Here is a 22,081-nt window from a genome sequence, read left to right on the forward strand (position 1 = left end):
TGCACATTTAATAACCTGGCGCTACAAACTGTGATTAGCGCTACAAAGTGATTAGCTATGGTATCTGTCCATAATAAATGGCTACCTGTCAATCATTGCTACACACAGCAGTATAATGATCCAACTGCTTAGGACTGCCACGTTCAACATAAAGTAAACATTTGAATACCATTCTACAGTCCTCTGACAAAAAACAACATTCATGTCAATCTAAGAAGCATTTTTTAAATGTATCTAGGACAAAAAAAAACATTATTATCACAAAAGAGTCCGCAGTACAAATGCAGAACCCATAAAGTTGAAGTCCTTGAAAGGAGAAACTACAAAGAACTTTCACTGATCATCATCTTAATGCAGGTTACAGTAAATGCATGAATGTGGGCTAGTAGAGCCATTGCCACTGTATATATTAGGACAAGTGCATGACGGTGGGCTTAGATGAAGGTTATCCCTGTGTGTGGGCAATTCAAGTCGAGAATCTCTTCCTTTTTCCTTAAGTGTCACCTTAGTCCATCTCTGACACGTGAGCACAGACGGGTTGCTTCTTGTCAAGCATCTCTAAGCCAGAGAGCTCTCATTGGAACAGTCCCTTTGACATCCAAGTGCTGTGGACAAGTCTGCTTCCTGCCAGCCCATACACACGGCAGGATTTCTGTTTCTTGGGCGCTGTAGCTCTCGGGTTTCCCTTCAACATGAACTGTCAGACAGCTTCCATGTCCTGCTTTTTCCCCAATGACCCACTTGGCTCAAATGGAAGCTTCATTGCTGTATGTGTAACGGCTCTACCAAGCTTAACTGTGGGTGTGCAATAGCATCCTCTCTCTTGTATTTTCCATTCTCTCTCTGCCCTCCAACCTCCTCCCGCTAGCTATAACCTCTCTTTGACAAACACACACACACACACACACCCCTTTCTCTCAAGTACATTCACAACTTCTCCGTCTCCTGTTTTTACAATTAGCTGTCTCGTCCATCTTTGCATTATCTTAGCCTCCTCCTTTCTCTTTTTCTAATTATTTGTCACAAAAATGTTCCTCCCAGTTGTCAAGTGTTTCACAAAAAATAAGGTCATCAAACCCTAAATGTAAACAATACCCGGCGGAATAACTTTGTGAATTTGACGGGAAACATGTACAGTACATAATCCTTAGTATCTTTAATGGTGAAAAATGTTATGTGAATGCAGATATGCCCTTGTTCACTTTTCCCCTCATCATTTCAGTTTACCTCTCTCTCACGTATGTGTACAAAGACGTACATAATTCATCCATCTTCCCCCCCTGTTATGTTTCAGGTGAACACCTGAGTCCTGACAGCCCTTGGTCTGTACCCATGTTCATATCCAGCCCTTCTGACCTACATCACGGCTGGCTGACTAATTCCTTCATACCAAACAGAGGAGTCCATCTCCTGCAGCTAGCACAGGCTGGCCATCAAACAAATAAGCACTATCCGGTTGGATGCAGCCCAGCCAGATAAGGTTTTCCAAGAGTGGAAAAGAGTCTGATGATTGAGAGGTTCAATAGTCAAACCTTTAGAGAGAAACATCCTTAAAGATGCTCCCATTTTCCCATTTTTGCTCTGACAAAAACAATGCACCTGAGCAACTTTGCCAACAGTAGAAGACAATTTTCTTTCCGTTACTATGGTTGTGCTGTTTTTAGTCCACTAAAGGGTGAGAGTGGTAGTAGGGGTTGAGCCAGCAAAACCACAAAGTAACATATCTTCATGGTGAGCAATAGAGCATATTTTTCTTGGATGTATCCTGTAACTTCTTGCTGCTGCAAAAATACACTTGGCCAACAATGACCATCACAGATCGTTTTCTTTCTTTTTCAATTATTAGCTGCTTTGGCAACTTCCAAAAGCACAATTATTTTAGTAGATCTTATTTAGAACAAATGTAGATGAAAATGGTCAAAAGTGCAAAAGATACCTTTCACTCAACTCTTCTATTCCCATAGATTCTGTCCATGTTGAGTATAATCACCATCATGCAGGCATTCCTGCGAATCTTCATTGCCTTAAAAGGTTCCCCAAGAGTAATGACACAGAGAATAAAAACAGATATCCCATTTCCCATCCCCAGGCCAATCATAAATCCAACAGCCGGAGTGTTACAGCTCTGGTACAAGACACATTTATTATCAGGCCCGTATGGCTCTAATACAGCTTGTGTGGCTGTACCGGCTATTGAGAAATAGGGGCTGAAGTCGCCTGTGAATTCAGAAAGGTTTGTTTGAAATGTAAGCCTCGGAAACCTGAGGCCCAAGTCTTAATTTGCCGCTGAGCGATCTCACTTTGATCCCATTTGCTTTAACTGACAGGCAGCCATTGTGGAGCAAGGCCGCAGCTCCAGTGTTTGTCAGGGATGAGATTTGGCGAGAAGCTTTGTGGTAAACCATGGTCACGTCGTCCCTGACGGGTGAGAGAGTGCCTCTCTCACTCGGTCTTTCTCTGCCTCTCTCTCTCCCTGATTCCCTCTCCACTTCCTTGTTCTTGTCTCTTTGTTTGGGTCTCTTGTTGAATCTTGTCGTTCTGTCACTAAAAACTTACTGTGCGGCCCTCACGCAAACCAATTCAAACAACTGTCTCTTTTTTCCCTTCTCTGGCTTTTAAGAGGTCTTGTCACAGAGTGAGGCACACTCCCAATGGGCACTACTGATTTGTTTCACACACTTTCTCTCTCACGCATACATGCACGGACACTCACAAACGCTAGCACCAAAAAACGTGTACTTGCCCGTTTATTCTTTAAATTAATTAGTAATGTCAACAGTAATAAATTGCCACAGCAAATAGTCCTTCATTTCCCTCTTCTGCACTAGGCTTGCCTAGGGTCACGTAAGTCACAAGATTTTGGTTAAATGTATTCTGTCACTCTCACTTTCCTGTTCTTACATTTATTTGGAGGGCTTGAGCCCCAAAAACCTGTATTCCAAAATGTCCCGATTGTATCTTTTTTGGGAAGAGATGCCAAGTCTTTATGGTTGCCATTTTCAATCCCATTCCGTTATTAATAAAAAATGAATAAATTAAGGTGATAAAATACTGTATTCCTCATGTCTATTCAGGGAGTCTGCATGCATGTATGCATGATAAGTCTGCACCAATATGACTACCTGGCTATGTGGGTGTTCAAAGATTAGTTCAATTTGATCAGGAAAAAAAAAAAAAAAACTACTGTTCATTCAACATCACTGCCTGTGTTTTCATTGGGGACATCTGAGACTTTCTTGTTATATCTTTTTGTAGCCTTTTGTAAAACTAGAAACTGTATTCTTTGACATGAAAACACAGAATGAATGAAAACCTGTGCTGTAGCACAGCCTCTGAAACATAAGCATTAGCAAAAAACCCTGGTTCACAAACTAGACACCAAGACATACACCCTATCTCCTCTCTCGCACACACACACACACACACACACACTGCTCTTCAGCCAATGTGAGCGGGCTGCAGCTGTGTACTACAGAGAATACATTGTGATGATCACATGAAAAAGATGGAGACAAAACAAGAGAAAGAAAGACAGGAAATGAGACACACAGAGAGCAGATCTGATTAAAAAAGCAGCAGTGGTAATGAGGAGATTATGCCTGATGGAAGTCCACTACTCATTCTGCCGGCTGTTCGCTCTAATACCAACTGTACCAGATGAAATCTCCCGACAACAGACAAATTAATTAGGATGAGTCTTAGTGAAATTACTATGAACATGGATCTGAAAGATGAATTTATATTGATATCTTATTCTGCATGTAGTGATAGCTATTCTAAAGCCAACAGAACAGATTTTAAATGGCCATAGTAATAATGACTGCCAAAATTAGAAAAAGGCTTTGCGGTAATAGGGATTTTTTTGTTCTTTTTATAATTATTCTTTATACTCTTGGTGGTGGACTTGATGTTGAATGTTTAAAACTCAATTATGTTTTAAAAAGTCACTGAAATAAAAACACCCCTTGTATAATTAAAATGCTTTGACTACGTGCAAAAGTGTGGTCATTTGTTGGCAAAGTTTGAGTTGTTGGAATTCAACACAATGGCTGCTAGTCAGAAACTACTAGTGAAAACTAGGCTACTTTAAAAAAAAAAAATAGCGTAAAACAACACCAGAAAGAGAAAGAAAAAACTACCCAAAGCCAAGTCCTTGTTGCAACTGGAAATTTAGAGTACCCTCCCAGCCACTTGGGCAAGCAACCAGACATCATTTGGAGGGCCTATATTCCTCAAAAGAATCTGGCTGGCAACTAAAACAGCAAAAACAGGAGAATGCCTTTTATAATTTACCAGCCCAGCGGGAAAAAATATATTTGTTTCTTGGCCTGCCCAATGAATTACAGCAGTTCCCGCAGCACTTTGCAGCTTAGGCGGCCGCCTAAGCAAGACACGCTTGCCGCCTTAACTATGTCGTTAAAAAAAAAAAGAAAATGTATATGAACGATATCCGCGGTGTTACTCGGTCCCGTTTTCTCCCTTTCGTTCCAAACCGTTACCAACGCCAGTCTCCCTTCTCTGCAGAACACATTACAAAATAATAATAAAAAACGTGCCATGAATTGGAAAATAAGCAGTTTGGAGTGGCTTTGTGGATTCTTTTGTAGGGCAAGTGGAAGAGCAATTTACTTGTCCCACTGGACAAGTTAAAACTCAAACAAAATAAAATGCCATGTTACTTCACGTTATGTGCCATTCATTACTAGGGTTGGGTACCGAACAACGTCGGTACTACCGAGGACGGAGGAGACGAGACGAGGATTCAGTTTAAATCAAACGGTGCCAAATTTCGGTACCCGAGAGCGCATAAGCGCGAGCATATCGGACGTCTCTGCATCGTGACAGAGAGCGGAGCTCCGACTGCCGACACACACGCAGAGCTGTGGTGCCGACGGAGCGAAACGACGTCGACTTTGTTACAGTGAGTCACGGCAATGGCGGTAAAGCAGTTGCAAGTGTGTTTACACTTTTCAAAACTCCACGTAGACAGCGTATATAACAGAGAGGTGTGGGTTAACGTTAGACTTCCTCTGTTACAGGCAGGAACCACTGTGTTCACTATGCCCTAATGACTGACTGACAGGCTGAGGTTGTCAGTCCCCCGGTCTGCATTCGGACTCAAACACCAATCTGATTGGTGGAGTGCTAGCCCTTGACTAGCGAATCAGTGCAAGCTCCTTGAGCCTGTCGCTGTGAGATCCATGGCTTCACCCACTTAGTGCGGTTTCTCCTTATTTTTCGCCCGCGACATCTTTCTTCTTCCACAAGAAGAAGCCCGAGTGCTGACAACGACAGTATCTTCTTGACTACTATCAACAGTCTCTGATGAAAACAATGACTGACGACAGCGTGCTCCGTCATTTCCAGTTTTCATTTTTTGGGCGACAAAAGCAGAGCCTTTAGAGAAAAAATTTAAAACAGCTCAACAGTGGTGACTGATGTGCGAAAAGCCTTTTTTATGTAGGTAGTATCGGTGTTCATTCCCACCTCCATTTGCTCTGAACAGGGACAGATGTTAAATAGCTATGCCACTGTTGGATCTACAAACCGCTATGGATGGTTTAATGAGCCCTCTGCACCGACTGCAGCGCCTTGGTATTCTTTCCAGGTTGAGCTAGCTTGACAGTGTGTGTACTTGTGTGTGTTGGGGCGAGGTGCACGTAAAAAGCTGGTGGTCCTTTATTAGCACAGAGGGTCTAACACACATAGAAATACACACAAAAAGGCACAAACACAACCCAACCTAGATTTACTTTGCAGCTGACGGACGAATGAAGCGTGAAGACACAGAAATGATATCTAAGATCACACTAAATATAATAAATAAGTGCACTTTGATGTTGGCCCAGGCCTTAAATATGATTTGTGGGGCTTTGATGCTGATTCATGGCCATATCAGAGCGCAAAAGCAAGCTATGGTACTGCAACACCAACAATAACTGGCAAGGCAATAAGTGGTGAAACCAGGTTACTTGCGGTCACAGCACTAAACCTCATTATGAGCGGGATGCAGTGTGAAAAGGTTGTGCTTGTACATTTTCTTCTACCTTTGGCTGTGTTTGAACATAACCCACTTCTCATCACAGTAAAAAAAGAAAAAAATAAGCAAGCAACACCATAGTGCACACACTTACAACACGGGTCACCACAGCAGAAAAATGAATCCATAATATTGATAGTATGGGTATAAAAGCTACAGAAGGAGATGTTACGCTATACCACTTCGTGCCACCAACATGATGCACTGAAACTGCAGAAGCACATTAACATTATGGCTTTAAGTGTCCTCTGCAAAAATGTTTACTGACAGTAATCTCAAATTGCCTACTAAAGTGAAAGTGCCATCAGCTTTTATATAAAAAAACTCTTTTAGCTTCTTTTCCAGTATCAAATGTCACACTGCTTATATCAACATTTCTGAAATTGGTCATCTAATAGCATGGGGTCTGGGCTTCCACAGAGTCTTTGTTGTCAGTAGCTAAGAGTTGGGTGTCATATGATGCGAGAGGTGAAGACGTGGGAAAAGATAAGAGTGATGCCTTTGTACAAAGGTTTTGGGTAAAATCATTTAAAGCTTCAGGGGGGATGGAAATAGTCTTAACACATTTACTCTCAAACCTTCCAGACACAAGAGTCTCTGTCAGTATCTTATTATTTTTCAGATAGTTTATGACAGAAGACAGGAAAGAACAGAGTGACAACTGTTTTATCTTGCATGAGCAATTCATACTAATGCAGATGCATGGGCACGTTCACGTAGTTACTGGAACATGGAGCCAAAAAAATCATTCCAAAAACAGATATTGCAGTATTGATTGGAGCAATCCCTGAACAGCAGGAGGCTGTTTTTGCCTCTCAGTTGTGAAGATGATCCGGACAGAATCCTAAAACTGGTACTTCAGTGCTGTATAAATTACAGTCCTTCCAGAAAAATGTGGAGTTTTTTTTTTGTGATTTTGCGGGCAAAAATCCTTGATTATACGGCATGTTTTCTTAAAAAAATGCTATGGAATATGTGGGATATTTATGCAATTTTATGCGATGAAATTGCGGGAACTTGCAAAAACTGCTGTTTCATCGTGGCTTCATCGCGGGGTTCGCAGCTTTTCGATGATGTTCACGTCGCGTAATTACGTCACTTCATAACGTTCCCATGGCAACAGGGGGAAATGGCTGCTCTTGTGTGAAGTAAACGCAACATTTTTCAACTTTCTACTAAGATATATGTGACTTTTCTGCAACGAAAATGCGGGGATTATCAAATCATGCAAGCCCCGCATATTTTGCACGGAAATCTGCAATTTATGCGGCGAAGGTGCGGCGTATTTGAAAAAAATGCGGCCCCCGCATAAATATGCATACTTTGGCTGATTATGCATTGAATTATGCGATCACGTAATCACGTTTCTCTGGAGGGACTGTATAAAATCCCTGGCCTACAAATAAAACTGCACAGCAGAGAAGAAAAAACTTCACTGCAATAAACTGCATATTTTCCTGCGTTTGTAAAAGAAAACACACACATGATGTACATTTTCCTCAAGATTACACGGGAGCACTAACTGATAACGGATTCACTAAAAAGCACAACTACACAGCCAAATTGTGATTAATTTTGGTGGCAGATGGCAAGCCTTTCGAAACCTACTGAGCACTTTGGCAGGTACCCAGTATGAATGTTCATGTTGTAGTTTCCAAACCTGAACAGAATAACACAATTCAGAGATCTTCATTTGGCTGCTCTTTGTCTGAATGGACAAGTAACCGTCGTCAGAGAACACAGAAGCAATGCTTTATTTAGGATTTGGAATTTCAGGCCAACTGTAATGTACAGCTGGGTGATGTGGGTAGAATTGATATCCTGTTATAAATAAAAAATATGTTCCAACATAGATGCATCACATTATATTGCAAATACAGGGCTGCAACTAAGGATTATTTGCAGTATCAGTTAATCTGACTATTGCTTTTTCTATACATCGTTTAGTCTATTAGTCATTGCAATTTCTCATGGCCCAAGGTGACATCTGCAAATAGCTATTTTTGTCCAACCAGCAGTCCAAAATCCAAAAATATTTAATGTTCAATGATGTTAAACAGAGAAAAGCAGTAAATCCTTATATTGGAGTAGCTGGAACTAGTGAATGTTTGGCATTTTTTGCTTAAACAAAATGATTAAAACTACCAATCAATTATCAAAATAGTTTATTTTTCTGTTGCTTGAGTAATCGATCAATAATCAACCTAATCAACTAATCATCTCAGCTGTAGGCACATGCACGCAAAATGATATCAACCCCTTTAAAACCTCTATAACTGAGTTTTAAATTAGCAGTAATATACAGCAGGGATTTTCAAGAGGGGTTCCGAAGCCCCTAGGGGGTCATCAGAGTCAATGAAGGGGGGGCCTCCAAATTATTGTTAATTTTTGAAAGTTTTTTCAAAAATTAAAAAGTCTTAACATGAATTCAACATATTATTAGATTATTAAATATAAATCCCCAATGCTTACTGGCCTATGTGTAAGGTAGTCACTAAGGCCATCCACAGATACAGTTCATCCCAAGGATTCACTGTGCCACATCATGTATGTTTAACATTAAAACATGATTTATAAAAATCTGGCTAAAAATTAGTAGGCCATTTTAATAGCTTAGTATTTTATGCACCAATAATGAATGTAGAAAGCAGGGGTCTTCAACGTTTTTTTAAACCAAGGACCCTTTAACTGAGAGAGACGGAGCAGGGACCCCCTACTACATATATTGTATAAAATGAAGTTGCATAATAAACTGGCACAACAATAACGTGTAGGGCAGCTTAAAGCCTTTATACAATCATTTTTTTTGCATAGAAAACTAAGCTATAAAATAAAAATGATTGGCATGATTTTATAAATCATCTTTTAATGTTAAACATACTGTATGTGGCACAGTGAATCTTTTGGGATGAACTGTATCTGTGGATGGCTATCTTAGTGAGCCAGTAAGCCTATCATCAGTGGGGATTTATATGTTGGATTCATTTTAAGACATTTTAATTTTTGAAAAAAATGAACACTGCATTGACTCTGAGGACCCCCTAGGGATATCGGACCCCCTGGTGGAGATCGCTGGTATAAAGGCTCTAGGCCGCCCCACGTTATTGTAGGCCCAGTTTAATATGTTACTTAATTTTATACAATATATGTAGTAGGGGGTCCCTGCTCCATCCCCCTTGGCTTAAAACAGACCCCTGATATACAGCAATAACACAATATGGTCAGACTGTCACCAGTCAGCAATCGATAATCATACAAATTATCTCCTATGCATTTCTGAGAGCAATAAATACAACGTTTCTTAACCTGCAGTAGCCTTTGTCATTTATTACCCGTTATCCTGGTGGCATCGTTATTTATGTTCCGTTTTGCCAGACACACGGCCTCTCTCGAAACACAGTATTCAGTCCACACTTACAGTAACTAAATATCATGTATGATGTCCACATGTCTGATGTCTATATATTAAGAGGGATTTTTTTTCTTCTGCCTTCCTTATTATATAGCCTACCCACCGTCTATGGCTATTCTGTTACAGAAACGTCACTGCCCGTCAACACGTCAACTTGCCCCCTTCTCAGATGAAGAGTACTGCTCCTGGCTACTTCTTTATTGTTGAGTTGGACCAAAACAAAACCGAGGCAGAATCATTAATGGCCTCACAGTATTTTGAGCTAGACATAGCATTACACCCAAGTGATTTCTAGCACTCCGGACAGCCATTAAAAGGTGTCTCATTTCAGTCTCACCTTGTAAATGGTCGACTACAGGCTCCTGACTCTCCATCCTGCTAATAATCATATGCAGCCAGCCAAGGTACAAGTCCCTCTATACACATTTATAATACACACACAGTAGAAAGGCAAACCATGTCCTTGATTGTTGCAGCTGCTGTGAATCTGAATAACACCCGCTGAACCAGCTAAGGTGTTCAACAATGTTTGCGCCTTATTTAAAAATCAGAGAAAGCATTACTGTTAAATCATTCCACTGTTGAGGTTTTGCAATCAGGCATTTTTCCCATTTACCCCTTGTGGTATCTAGCAATACAGATAGTCTAATCTTGGTTTAATGAGGTTTTGAGATCTCTCACACAGACCACTGTTGCCATCCCAAAAGGTCACTCAGACAATTCAGGGGCTAGCCAGTAGCAATAATCTCTGCACAGAAGATCACTTTCCAGCACTCAACCTAGCAGTAGTCCTATATTTGATCCTGTTGTGTAACTGTTTTTGTCTCACTCAAAGTCACTGTAAATGAGGGCAAACTCAGTGAACTTTTTCCGAGTTTAAATACATTTTGACATTGAAATTGAAATTGAAATACCTTCTGCTGTGCAAGAATAATCAGTTGGTGGTCATACTTAAGTAGACATTTGTTCTCAATTAGGACAGTTGGCATGAAGTTCTGACAATTATCCTGAGTAAATGGAGTGGATACCAAATGCACAAACCAAATAACATCAACCGTTGTTGTATTGGATTGGAAACCTCCGCATTGGACATCTCAAAACCTCTCAAAAGAAACAATAGCTAAATGGCACTAAAAGCTACTGAGAAAACATATTCATTTTTCCAAGTTGGGTGAGCTGATATTTTGTTTAAAGGCAGAGTCATATTGGCCTAAATATAGCATGTCATTTCTGGAAATAATGTTTGAAATTGCGGGGATCATGATATTCGAGGACTAGAAATCTATGTATTTACAATCGCAGAGTGGAAGTATCATCCCTCGTACTTTGAGAGCGTTTTGTATTATGGGATGTTTGTAGTTTAAATGCTAAAAGGTTAGCAAGTCTGTCAGCCCATAGTGGGCAGTGTCCAGTAAAACCAGTTTAGCCCACTTATGGAACGTTAACACCTTTTTCCAGCTGTTCATCCTGTTCAAGCAGAAACACTGTACCACATTTACGGACCAGCCCAAGTCAAGCAGCCATGAAAACATTGTCATAGAGCCGGATTTAATATAAAAAAAAATAAAAAAAAAACTGTCAGAGAAAATGTTTCCTTGGTTGTAAACCTGATTAATTTGAGGGGCTTGGCAGGAGAGTAGGTGAGTATGTGACTGAAGAACAGAATGATTGAATGCCAATCTGAGCTGTAAAGACAAATTGTTTAATAGAAATTATAATTGTAAATATATATAAAATGTTCTAAGAAATTAGGACCTGATAAGTAGTGTTATGCTCTGTCTGAGCCATGGGATCCTTGTGAAGACACTGCTTGTGTTTAGGACACAACACTAAACCTCCATCAGCAACAATAAACAGCAAAGCACATGCAAATGGTTCCCAAATCTTCTGCTTACAGTTTTTCCTCAATGTTAAAAACAACCACTCATAACACGACTGCCAAACAGCACAGAGCAGATGTGTGCAATGCCTTTTAAGCATATTCTCAGGAATTTCGAATTATTGCAAATACCTCAAGATTTAACTAGAATAGATGGATTAGCCCATGGCAAATAAAATAACGTTTGCTCTCTCAAAAGTTTTCAGACTATTAACAGGGTGAACCTGTGAACAGAGAATTGGTTCTGTGGGGGTTTTTTTGTGGCCGAAATACACTAAAAGGTGAAATTATCACGAGCATGCCTGTGCTCCTGAGGGTCTCTTTAAAAATCATTTTCCGGGGGCTGTTTGAACCCTGGTCCTCTGAAACACACAATGAGTAATTTAAGAACAGCTGAGGCAGCCATACCAAAAAGTAAATCAAACATATTTCCATAAGCTGCTATAAACAGTGGAAAAACAACATATTACATTCTTGAAAACTGAACTAAATGAAAATGCTCACAAATGCACGTCATATTATTTTAATAAAGCCATAGTAATTTATTGGTAATTAATTACATGCTACCTATGTCATATATTCCAAGGAGGTGAGCTTTGGCTGCAACCTGCGATTACAAATGCATGAAGTAGACCATAAAGCTCTAAAAATGAGTCAGATCCAGCCTATTTAGAGGAAGAAATACCTTCTGCTATCGGTTGCTGCACCCTAAGGGGTGAACACATTTATGCCAAAACCTATTATTTGGTACATCATGTAAACAATCATGGATGCTTAAGGCATGAACAACAACAGCTCACTCAAATGTGCAAAGGCCATTGTCTGGGATTTACTGAAAAACAACAGGGATCATGTGAAAATCTTCATTACCAAACTACCGACCAACAAAAGAGCCCAGAATGCAACCTGGTCACGTTTTGCTCCGAATGCTCCTGTATTCCATTTGTGAGTCCCTTCTCATACATGTTATAACCTGCCACCTCTGGAGAAGCATGAACATCTCCAAGCCTCCTACCTTTATGTTTAAAAACCCCAACCACCTCCAACATGGACTCACAACAGCACTTGAGCCCCAAACGGTCTGCCCCTTCCAAGTCACTGGACTAAAATAATTACGTTATTTCAAGCAGGCAGAATTCCAAGCTCTAGAAGGCGTTTAGGATGGAAAAATGAGGAGCACCACAGGGGACGAGGAGGCAACACTCATGGTACCCAGCACCCACTGTGAAACTGTTTGAGAAATTGCTTTTAACACCTTTCCCAGCACTCAGAAAAACTAATGACCTCCTACACCAGCATGGAGGAGACCTTTTCCATAACATTATCCTTTCCACCTACTGTTTGGCGTTTTGTGCATTTTATTTCAGCCATTTGTCATCACAGAATAACACACTTAAGTGCAGTATGATGCATATGTGTATGGGTAATGCCAATCAAATGGTACTTATGTAATAAGAAAGAAAATACCTACACTATTTTTGAATTATTCAGGTAGTGCGTAGGTAGTGTACTGCCTACAAGTAGAGGCTCTGAACACCCACAGAACCAGACATTAAAAATGCAATTAATCTAAAAACTAAATAAACAAAACACTCCATGATTCCAGAATAGGAGTTACCATTTTGTTAGATCCCCAAAATGAAAGCTATGTGGCTTTCACATCACAAAATAGCCTCCAGGGCTGATTTACTGGCTTGCAGTAAGTAATTAAAATTGCATTGAAATGTAAATATGACAGAACTCATTTAAAGTAACTTGAGTCAGTTAAGAATAACATTTGGTAGAAGGTCTTGAAACTTGTCCAGCAAAGTGGATTCCAAATAGCACGAGACACTCCGAGTAACCAAATATGAATTTGATTTAGGAGGGGGGAAAGAGACTCAAAGCGATCGCTGGCTACCATCCAAAGAGGCTGGACAAACCAAATGACAATTGTAAAAGCTGCAGCCAAAATGTACCGGCATTTGGCTCACGGCAGGCAGTAATTTCCGAGCCTGTTTAAGCAGTTACTAAAGCTTTTCAAACTGTCTGTGGGTTATAGCTCATCACTTTCAACCACGTCTGCCCCTGGGACAATACGAGAATACTGTGGCCAAGGTGATCAAATTTCTGTTGTACAAAAACAATAACATCCAATGGAGGCACAAAAGGTTGAGAGTATTCCGCGCAACCTCAGCTGCACAAAAGGAAAATAAAGAAGAAAGACCTGTGCTGACGTGTATCTAAACAGTCCGTATATCACTCTGCAAACTCTGCAACGCCCCTAGGTATCACAACAGACTGCTGAATAAGTGATGAGTGTCAGTATACCTGCTGCCACGGCTTAGAGGAAATAGCTGAGTGTCATGTAACTTGGGCAAAGAACCAAAAATAAACCTAGTAGGTAATGTTTCTTCTCTTAATCCTTCATAAGAACAAAAATAATCTCATTAATTTTTTTTTTTTTTAAATCAAATATGCAGAAACTTGGTCCTTACCTGTGTCTGTGCTCATCATGTCCTCCCTGTCCATGTATGACCACCTGTCCAGAAGCGTGCTTCCCCTCTTTGGGCGAGTCAATATGAGGGATGAGCACATCCTCCAAGCCCAGGTCAAAGCGCTTGTGCTTGGAATTGTCCGGGAGGAAGAAGAAGGCCCCGAAGCATAAGGTGATGAAGGCACTGAGAATGAGGAGGAGGATGAACTTCTCGGAGAGCCTCAATGTAGCCCTGTGGTGCGGGAAAGAGGAGGCACCCGGCGACAGAGTGGGTATCCTGCGGCCCGACAGCGGCAGGAGAGCTGGTGTCGTCATGTTTTGACTGTGGAATTGAATTTAGCTTGGGGAGGGGTTAGGGGGGAAGGGTAGGGTGGGTTTACAAGTGCCACAGGTGGTGTTGTTGTAGCAGCATGCGCGAGCTGGCTGACTTTATTATCTCATCCCTGCATTGATAAGTCCAGAAACCAAAAAGGGCCGAGGTCCCTCAGCGAAGGAGTGACTCTTCAGCAGGAAAATGTTCATGACGATTCTGAAAAAAGGGACAGAACAGGCAAAGAGTCAGTGATGAGTGTAGTGTTTGTTAGTTACCGGTCTAAGCGTAGTTACTAGAGACTTGCCACCATTTTAGAAAAACCTGGTCAGGATTCTGTCAGGATAGAATAGCCGATACCCTTTTTATGCTTTCCTTTAGTTGTCATTTCTCCGCCATGGCAACATTGTCCCTTGTAATTATCATGTAAGTATCATCTCACCAAGCTTCTCTCTGACAGGCGTCTATTGAGCCCAACTGAATTACACAAATGTGTGTTGACAATCCAAGAAACTGATATGGCATAAATCAAGTGATAGCTAAAATATTATAGTAATAAACAATCCTCTCGCATGCTATGGTGAATTTAATAACATGTCACCTCAAAAATAAATACCTCAGAATATCTCTCCCACACACACACAAATCACTTAATCCTTTGGCCATGAAAAAAAAAAATGACAAACATATTTTCCAGAGGCTTAAGGTATCAAGAGACTGTGCAGTATCTGAGACCATCACCAAACAATTGCCTTCACTTCAACTGGCATCTCGGCCAGAACTTAACATTGCAGAAAGAACCCAGCTTTCTAGTTTGCGGTTTTATAGCATTGCAGTGCCGTGTAGCTTGCTATATCAGACATATATTGTGACAAAATGACAAAGAATGACAGAGACGAAGAGCAACATCACACATCCCGTTGCCATTCATATCCACCAGTCGACGAGAATGACAATTCACAGTTGGGTGGCAACCCTTTGAGAGAGAGGCAGGACATGCAAGAAAAATACACTGCATGCATGTATCTTGTTGCATTACATCTTAACTGCAATTCTTCTAGTAAATACCCATGAGGCTCACGTGTCATGTCTGTAAAATATACTGTCGTGTGTCAAATCTGTCAAATTTACGCTGTATATACAGTCATATTCACCTACCTCGGATATAAAAGCAACCTCTTAAAATAATAAATCTTTATCTATTCCCGCACCATTTGCACTATACCATTGCCCAATTGTATTGTTTACTATCCTCATAGGGCTGTTTGTCTAAATGTATGTATGTATGTATGTGTAAGCATATGTGTGTATATATATACACACACACACTTGTATATACAAACTTTTATCTGTACAAATTATTCAAATGTTTGCGTTTACCTTGTTCAGCTTTGTTGTCCTTGTCTATTTCTGTGTATGTACAAAAAGCCAGAGTCAAATTCCCTGCATGTGTTTACACTTACATGACTATAAAAGCTGATTCTGATGTGCTAACCTTGACTACGCAACCAGGATGTTTTTATGTCTATTGTTTTTATACCCAAAATAAAAATCAATCAATCAATCCTGTGACTGCATATATGCAGAAAGAAGACGCTCGGCAATTGCTTTAAGGGGAGACACTACAGGCGAAAACATAATTCTTCAATTTTGAGGCTTTGGGCTACTTTGCTTCCATAACATGTCTTCTTCCAGACTAGTGAAAAAAAAATAATTAAATATATATTGAGGTACATTTTGTCTATTTGCGCCTTTAGATTTCTCCTAAATTTATCAAACGTTAGCATTAGATGATGCCTCATTTTCATTTAAACATTAGAATTTCAGAAAACTTGTAATACCAAAAGAAATATTCTAATGTAAGTAATACACTGTTGAAGATTCATGGTGATAACCATTAGTTAAAATGGTTTACCCTATTCACATGTAGTGTCTTGCAAAATGAAATTTTACAATCCATATAGGCTGTTTTCTTAAAATAGTTTTTCTCATACCGTCTGAGCCAGAAATCTCCACTTCTGTTGCCTGACATTTATGGAGTGATAAAAAGAGATATCCAAAAGTCCCTCTGTAAAAACCTTCGACTCTAACATGTCAACTAAATTAAACAAGAATTTTCAACCTGGCCTTCCAATGTTCAGATTTCTGTTCTGGAAATGTATGCAAATTGGCATATATTTAAAAAGATAAAGCCCAATTTGCATATTTAAACATAACATTTCAGAAAACTTGCAATGCAAAAATAGATTGTCTTAATGTACGTAATCAACTGGGGAACTTTCATTGTGATATCTATTAGTTAAAATATTTTCCCTATTCATCTGTAGCGTCTCCCCTTAAGTGCTAATAATGAAGAATGAATGGATGGAAATCAAGCTAATAGCCCCTTTAAACACCAATATAAGCGGTCGTGTTAATGCCCGAAGCGTCGATCCAGCTAATATTAACATGCATGTACATCTGAGCCTATTTATTTGGTATCCAGTTGTTTTCCATCGGGTCTGTACGGAGCGGCGTCTCCACACAGAATACCAAGTTCATTCTCACAGTGCCAGTCTGTGTGAGGTGATTAGCCGATACAAAATGCTAACAAGCGGCTAACTTATTCAGCTAACGTTGGCTAGCAGAAAACACAAACAGCGAAATAAACTGAAGGCAATGCGGAGGTATTCCGACATACGTGTTTGTGCTCGCTGGCATTTTAGCTAACATGTAGCTGGTAAAGACCGAGCGTTGATTACGGCATGTATATATATATATAGGTGCTAGCTATTTGGCTAGGTTGCTAACGCTAGCTGACAGAGGCGGACTCTTGTGTAGACGCCGCTGTGCTGCATCACCACCTTTCTCATTTGCTCGGTGAAAAACGATGCCAGTCAGGATTGACGGTCCGCCTTTTGGAAGAAGTCGCAGTAGCAGGTGTCCTCATGTCCACGAATGTCCACACCGTCGTAACCTGCTCCAGTTGAACCGTACACCGTCAGCTCAGAACCACATAGCGTTACAGCTCCTCGCACGTTCAGGGGATGTTGATGACTGGTCGCTCTGTCGGACTGCAGCGACTGACTGGCAGAGTCACAGACTGCTGCTGCTCGGCGATCCAGCATCAACTACTCAGCCTGCCCGAGTTAGGGACCGTCTGACAAGTTCTTTACACAGCATTACTGTATAATTATGATGTATTCCTTCAGCGCTTTGGAGGAAGGTCTGGCAAAGCGAGACTAATAACAAGGCAAATATATTAGGGACCGTCTGACAATTTCATTAGGCAGAATTACTGTATATTATGATTTATAACAAGGGACGTTATTAGGGACCGTCTGACAATTTCGTTAACAACGTTAAGACTGTCACACCCTCAACCTGCTATGGTACCACCTTTACTTCCCCTTAAACCAGTAATAATAATTTGTAATGCTGAAATGCAGCTGTGTGATGCATACTTTCACCAAATTTGCTCAAATTATGTACCCATACCCAGTGGTAGAGGAACACTAAAGAATACTCTTTTGCAATTAAAAGTCTTGCATTCAAAATGTAGATAGATAGATAGATAGATTCATATACCATAATTCATTCTATAACATCATATTTTATAAGCTCTTCATATGATGTGTGCAATAATCTTCAGTGTCAGATCCTGTTAATGAGGCTCACATTTGGCAGCAACCTGCAAGAGCAAAACAGGACAGAATAAAATAGAGGTCTTTGTTGCCCTCATAAGGCTATAATAAGCATATCTCCGCACTGGCCTTACACACTTAAAGAGATTTTAATGGAACAGAAGAGTACAAGATGTCTTCTGGTTCTTTCCTCAATCTTCTGCTCTAAAATGACCGACCAAGGGTTTAATGTCAACTTTTGTGCAAACTGTATTTACAAATCAATTAAACAAAAGAATGTGCAACATGTTTAATATCTCTGAGAAGCAACTTGCTTAACCAGGATGAAATTATATTTCTTATGTTAGTTTGTTAATATTGTATTCAAACAGGTATCTCACTGAGATCAGAATTCTTTTTCAACAGAAACCTGATCAATAACAGATTTCTGTGTAAGAAAATGTATGCAGTATATGAAAAAAATAGACAAACATGCACCAGTAGCACATACAATAGACAATTGAGTCCATTTACTTGTCATGTTACTCAGCCAGTTGTTTTATAGATGTGTCTGTTGTGAGTTGCAGTGCAATACTAAATCATTTGAGTAGCCCTTTAGGTTCTAACAGTTTTGTCAAGTCATTTCATTTGTACGAATCATTGTATTTTAATAAGATTTGTTCAAGTCCAGAAAACGCATAGGTACATGTTGAAGTCAAAACTGTGTCCTGTGATCTTTACTCTGTTTTGACCGTATTGACATGAGCGGAGAGCAAACTGCCGTTTTAGCTAAGTTGAAGCTCGTAGACATAGCTGCAGCAACTCTGTGTTGCCAGCACCGATTCGGGTCGTTTTTTTTCTATCGAAAGTACTCGCGTAGTTATAGCGATCAAGATTAACGTAAAAATTGGCCGGAATTCTCCTTTAACTAAAAAAAGAAATGAGACATCAGAGAGAGAGACATTCAGCTGATGTCTTCATGTTTTGGCAGCTACATGTGCAGCAGCGACGACCTGCTCTAGTCACTACACAGCCTGGATATTAAATCATCAATGGTTGCCACACAAAATTGAAAAATCTTATCAAATGCACTCTCCTTTATCAAATGCAGCATGAGCAGTGTCGCCAGGAAGGACACAGTTTATCATATTCGTCCCCTGGTGTAGGCCGAGAACTTTCTTTCCTTTTTTTTGGCCCTGACAACGAGTGCTCCATCTTCTGTTTCTGCAGAGAGACACCGCTAAATAGGAGACAGGTGTCACTTTGCTTTTAGGAGCATTTCTTCAATTCTCACAGCAGTTTTCCCTTTCGCCCCAGCCAAGAACACACTCCCAGCCAAAAGCTTGCTCGGCTTTCTCTGCAAGTGAAGGGTGTAATTTGTTAGAAACCTCAGCGATGAAACGTCCCCTGTAGCTGAATACCTGGATTTCCTGTGGGGTGACTTGGGTGAGGGCCACAAACCTGGCTGAACCACAAACTCTCAAAAATGTGCCACAGACAAAGGAAGGTGTCCATGAATTATTCCACTGTGTTGAGTCTTTGAGCACTGAACTTCAGTCTCTCACTCCAGTAGAACAAGTGTGTGAAGCCCAAGGTGACCACATAAACATACAACCTACCATTTCAACATAAGTACATATAATACAGAAATGGATGATTGAAAGCATGAAAAGGTCTGCAGGCCTTGGCCAGTTTAAAGTGTGTGTGTGAAAAAGCAAAAGTACTGAGTAGCACCACTGTGATAATCAGTGAACAGTTTTCAAAGGGACTATTATTTTGGAAGAAAGTCATTCTAGTGAAAACTAGATTATCCAGAGTAGCTGGGACACTGATGTTGCCGTTACATTTGTAATAAGCCATGCTAGCATGATGGCTCCGGGAATGGCAGCGTTGATCAGTCGACCACTTTGGTCTAGACTGAAATATCTCAACAAGTATTGGATGGATTGCCATGAATCTCTGTACAGACATTAATGGATAAATGGATGAACATTAATCCTCTCGACACTGTTGATGCAGGTATCCATGGTGTCCAGAGGATGATATGTTAAAACTTTGGTGATCCCCTGACTTTTCATCCTGGTCAAATCTTTAATTTGTCCAATACTTTGGTTTATAACCAACAACCTGCAAAACTAATCATAGTCTCATCAGCTTTGTGTGTATAGTGCTAATTAGCAAATGTTAGCATGCACACTCAAACTAAGATGGTGAACATTATACCTGCTGAACATCTGCATGTTAACATTGTCATTGTGAGCATGTTGGCATACTGACATTAGCATTTAGCTCAAACCATTGGTGTGCTCAGGTACAGTTTTTATAGAGCCGCTAGCGTGATTGTAGACTCAAAAACTATTGATTAGATGTGACAAGAGATAAGTAAGATGTGTATATATATTTTTGTAAATGTGGGTAAAGTGGCCCTTTAATTAGGCGTTCAAAGAAAATCAAAGGCATAGTGTAAATCAATATTTTTCTCATGAAGAAATAGATATCTCCCTTCATATATCTCCCAATCAATCTCACCAAATGAGACTAAAACTCATGAAAATACTCCACAGCCGCTTACTTCACCAAAGGAGGATTGTATTTCTCATCCTTTTATCTTTGTTCCATATTGAAGTAGAGCTTAGCAGGCAGTTAGTCTGGACTGTGACACTGTCAGCCCACATACCAAAGTGAGCTTTTCTCTGACAGGTAATCTATCAATGTATAAAGTTCAACCGACAGTCCTAGCGTTTTGCTGAGTGTGCCGACAGCCGGCCGCTGAGTTCATCAGCTGGTCCTTGAGCTGCCACCGGCTGCGGCCTCCCTCTCAGCAGCAACAGAAGGACCACTGGGATGTTTGATTTACAGGACACCCCTCAGTGAGTGAATTAGTGGCAGTGCTGCGGCATTCAGTGCCGTAATCACTGTGAAGTCCTCCCGTCAGAGAGGCATTACTGTGAGTCACCCTCCCCGCTCAGCGAGGAGGGTCAGTTGGGTTTGACGCCAGGGCCGATGAGGGTGCCATGAGACACACGCAAAAAAAAAGAAGAGCTGAGCAGACACAAAAAGGCTGACTGTTTCCATTTCACAGCCAAGTTGCAGAGAAGGAGGGTGTGTGGTAGTGAGAGAAGGGAGGGTGTCCTTTGCTTCAATGCATCTTTGATCATCATTGTCAGAGGGATGGATTGCTGGACTAGGAAGGATTTATTGCATATTTCACACCCACAAAGAACAATGCTGCAAAGACAAAACACTCATCCTTTGTGGAAAGGAGGAGGAATCAGCAGAAAGCAAAACAATAGGGACACAAAATCTTTAAAGGAGGCCTTGGCATGACATGAGATGCTGTATTTCAGCTGGTAAACACAACCAAAAGCCGCCTGTCCTTCAGCTCCTTGCTTGACAGGATGAAATCGTGAATTATGACATGGACGACATGCCGCACCAGAGCACTTGAAGGAACCCGCCTGTCAGTGCAGGGGCAAGGTCAACTGCAGCCTCTGGCTCTGGTGAACAGCGGCATGTGTATGTGTGTCCGCAGAGGATAACGGGTGTGTGAAGTGTCAATCCCACGCTCTAGCGGCGATAACAGTGCCCAGAAGGGGCTCTACGACACACTCTTGATTTTTGACATTCCAGGTAATGGTGCGACGCAGCGCCTTCCCACCGCCCTAAGAACAGTGATCATGAGTCCCCGCAGACAGCGTGGCAAGATGGGTAGATAAACAGAGCTCTGTCCACATGGCTGTGTGAAGCACATCTTCGTTATGTGTATGGATACTTACCTATCTAAAAAATGATGGTGAGTCTATCTCAGTCACTGTGGGACAGCACCTCCAATCTGAATTATTACAACTTGAGGTTTAATTGAAAAGACTTTTTTTTTTTAACCACCAATTCACTCAATGTGACTTGGAAGTAGAATTTCTTTCACATTTTGCAGTAGATTTCATGGAAGGGTGATCAAGTACTGTATTTCATTAAAATCTGAGTTTTAATATTTGTGTACCTGAACTATTTGCATTGAATGGAAAATTCTAGATGTATTGTGCATCATTTTGTACACAGGCATTTTAATATTCTTTTCTAAATATTTGGAAAACTTCACTAGAATGCAAAATAAAGTTCAGGAGTCTCTAAAAGCGACGGCTCTAAAATTATTATACTTTAACTTTATTTCGATGAAGAGGTAAAAAACAGAGATTTGCTGTAATGCTGTAATTTTGTAAAAGCTCAGAGCTCCAGAAAGTCAGTGACTTCAACATCATTTGAAAGTGAATTGTACCTTCGTATCTATATTTTCGCTAGGGACAGTGCACACCTTCTTAGCTGTACCAGAGTTGGCTATAAGCTCATTTAAATCTGTAGGTC

The 22,081-nt window shown here is 40.6% G+C and overlaps 1 protein-coding gene across 2 annotated transcripts in view; it reads right to left on the reverse strand.

The window, feature by feature from the left end:
• The window catches only part of man1a2 (mannosidase, alpha, class 1A, member 2), a 138,656-nt gene extending 121,442 nt beyond the window's left edge, over positions 1–17,214 (reverse strand). The window contains exons 1-2 of one of the 2 annotated variants that reach the window (XM_078262527.1): positions 16,961–17,214; positions 13,809–14,336 (exon numbers count right to left, since the gene is read on the reverse strand). In XM_078262527.1, coding sequence (XP_078118653.1) covers positions 13,809–14,122 — 314 coding nt within the window. In that variant the 5' untranslated portion in view covers positions 14,123–14,336; positions 16,961–17,214. The remainder of the gene's footprint in view (positions 1–13,808; positions 14,337–16,960) is intronic. The other variant, XM_078262526.1, reaches the window with a different exon arrangement.
• Between the last annotated feature and the right edge of the window lie 4,867 nt (positions 17,215–22,081).

This window comes from Sander vitreus, chromosome 11, assembly GCF_031162955.1.
Source record: "Sander vitreus isolate 19-12246 chromosome 11, sanVit1, whole genome shotgun sequence".
NCBI lineage: Eukaryota > Metazoa > Chordata > Actinopteri > Perciformes > Percidae > Sander > Sander vitreus.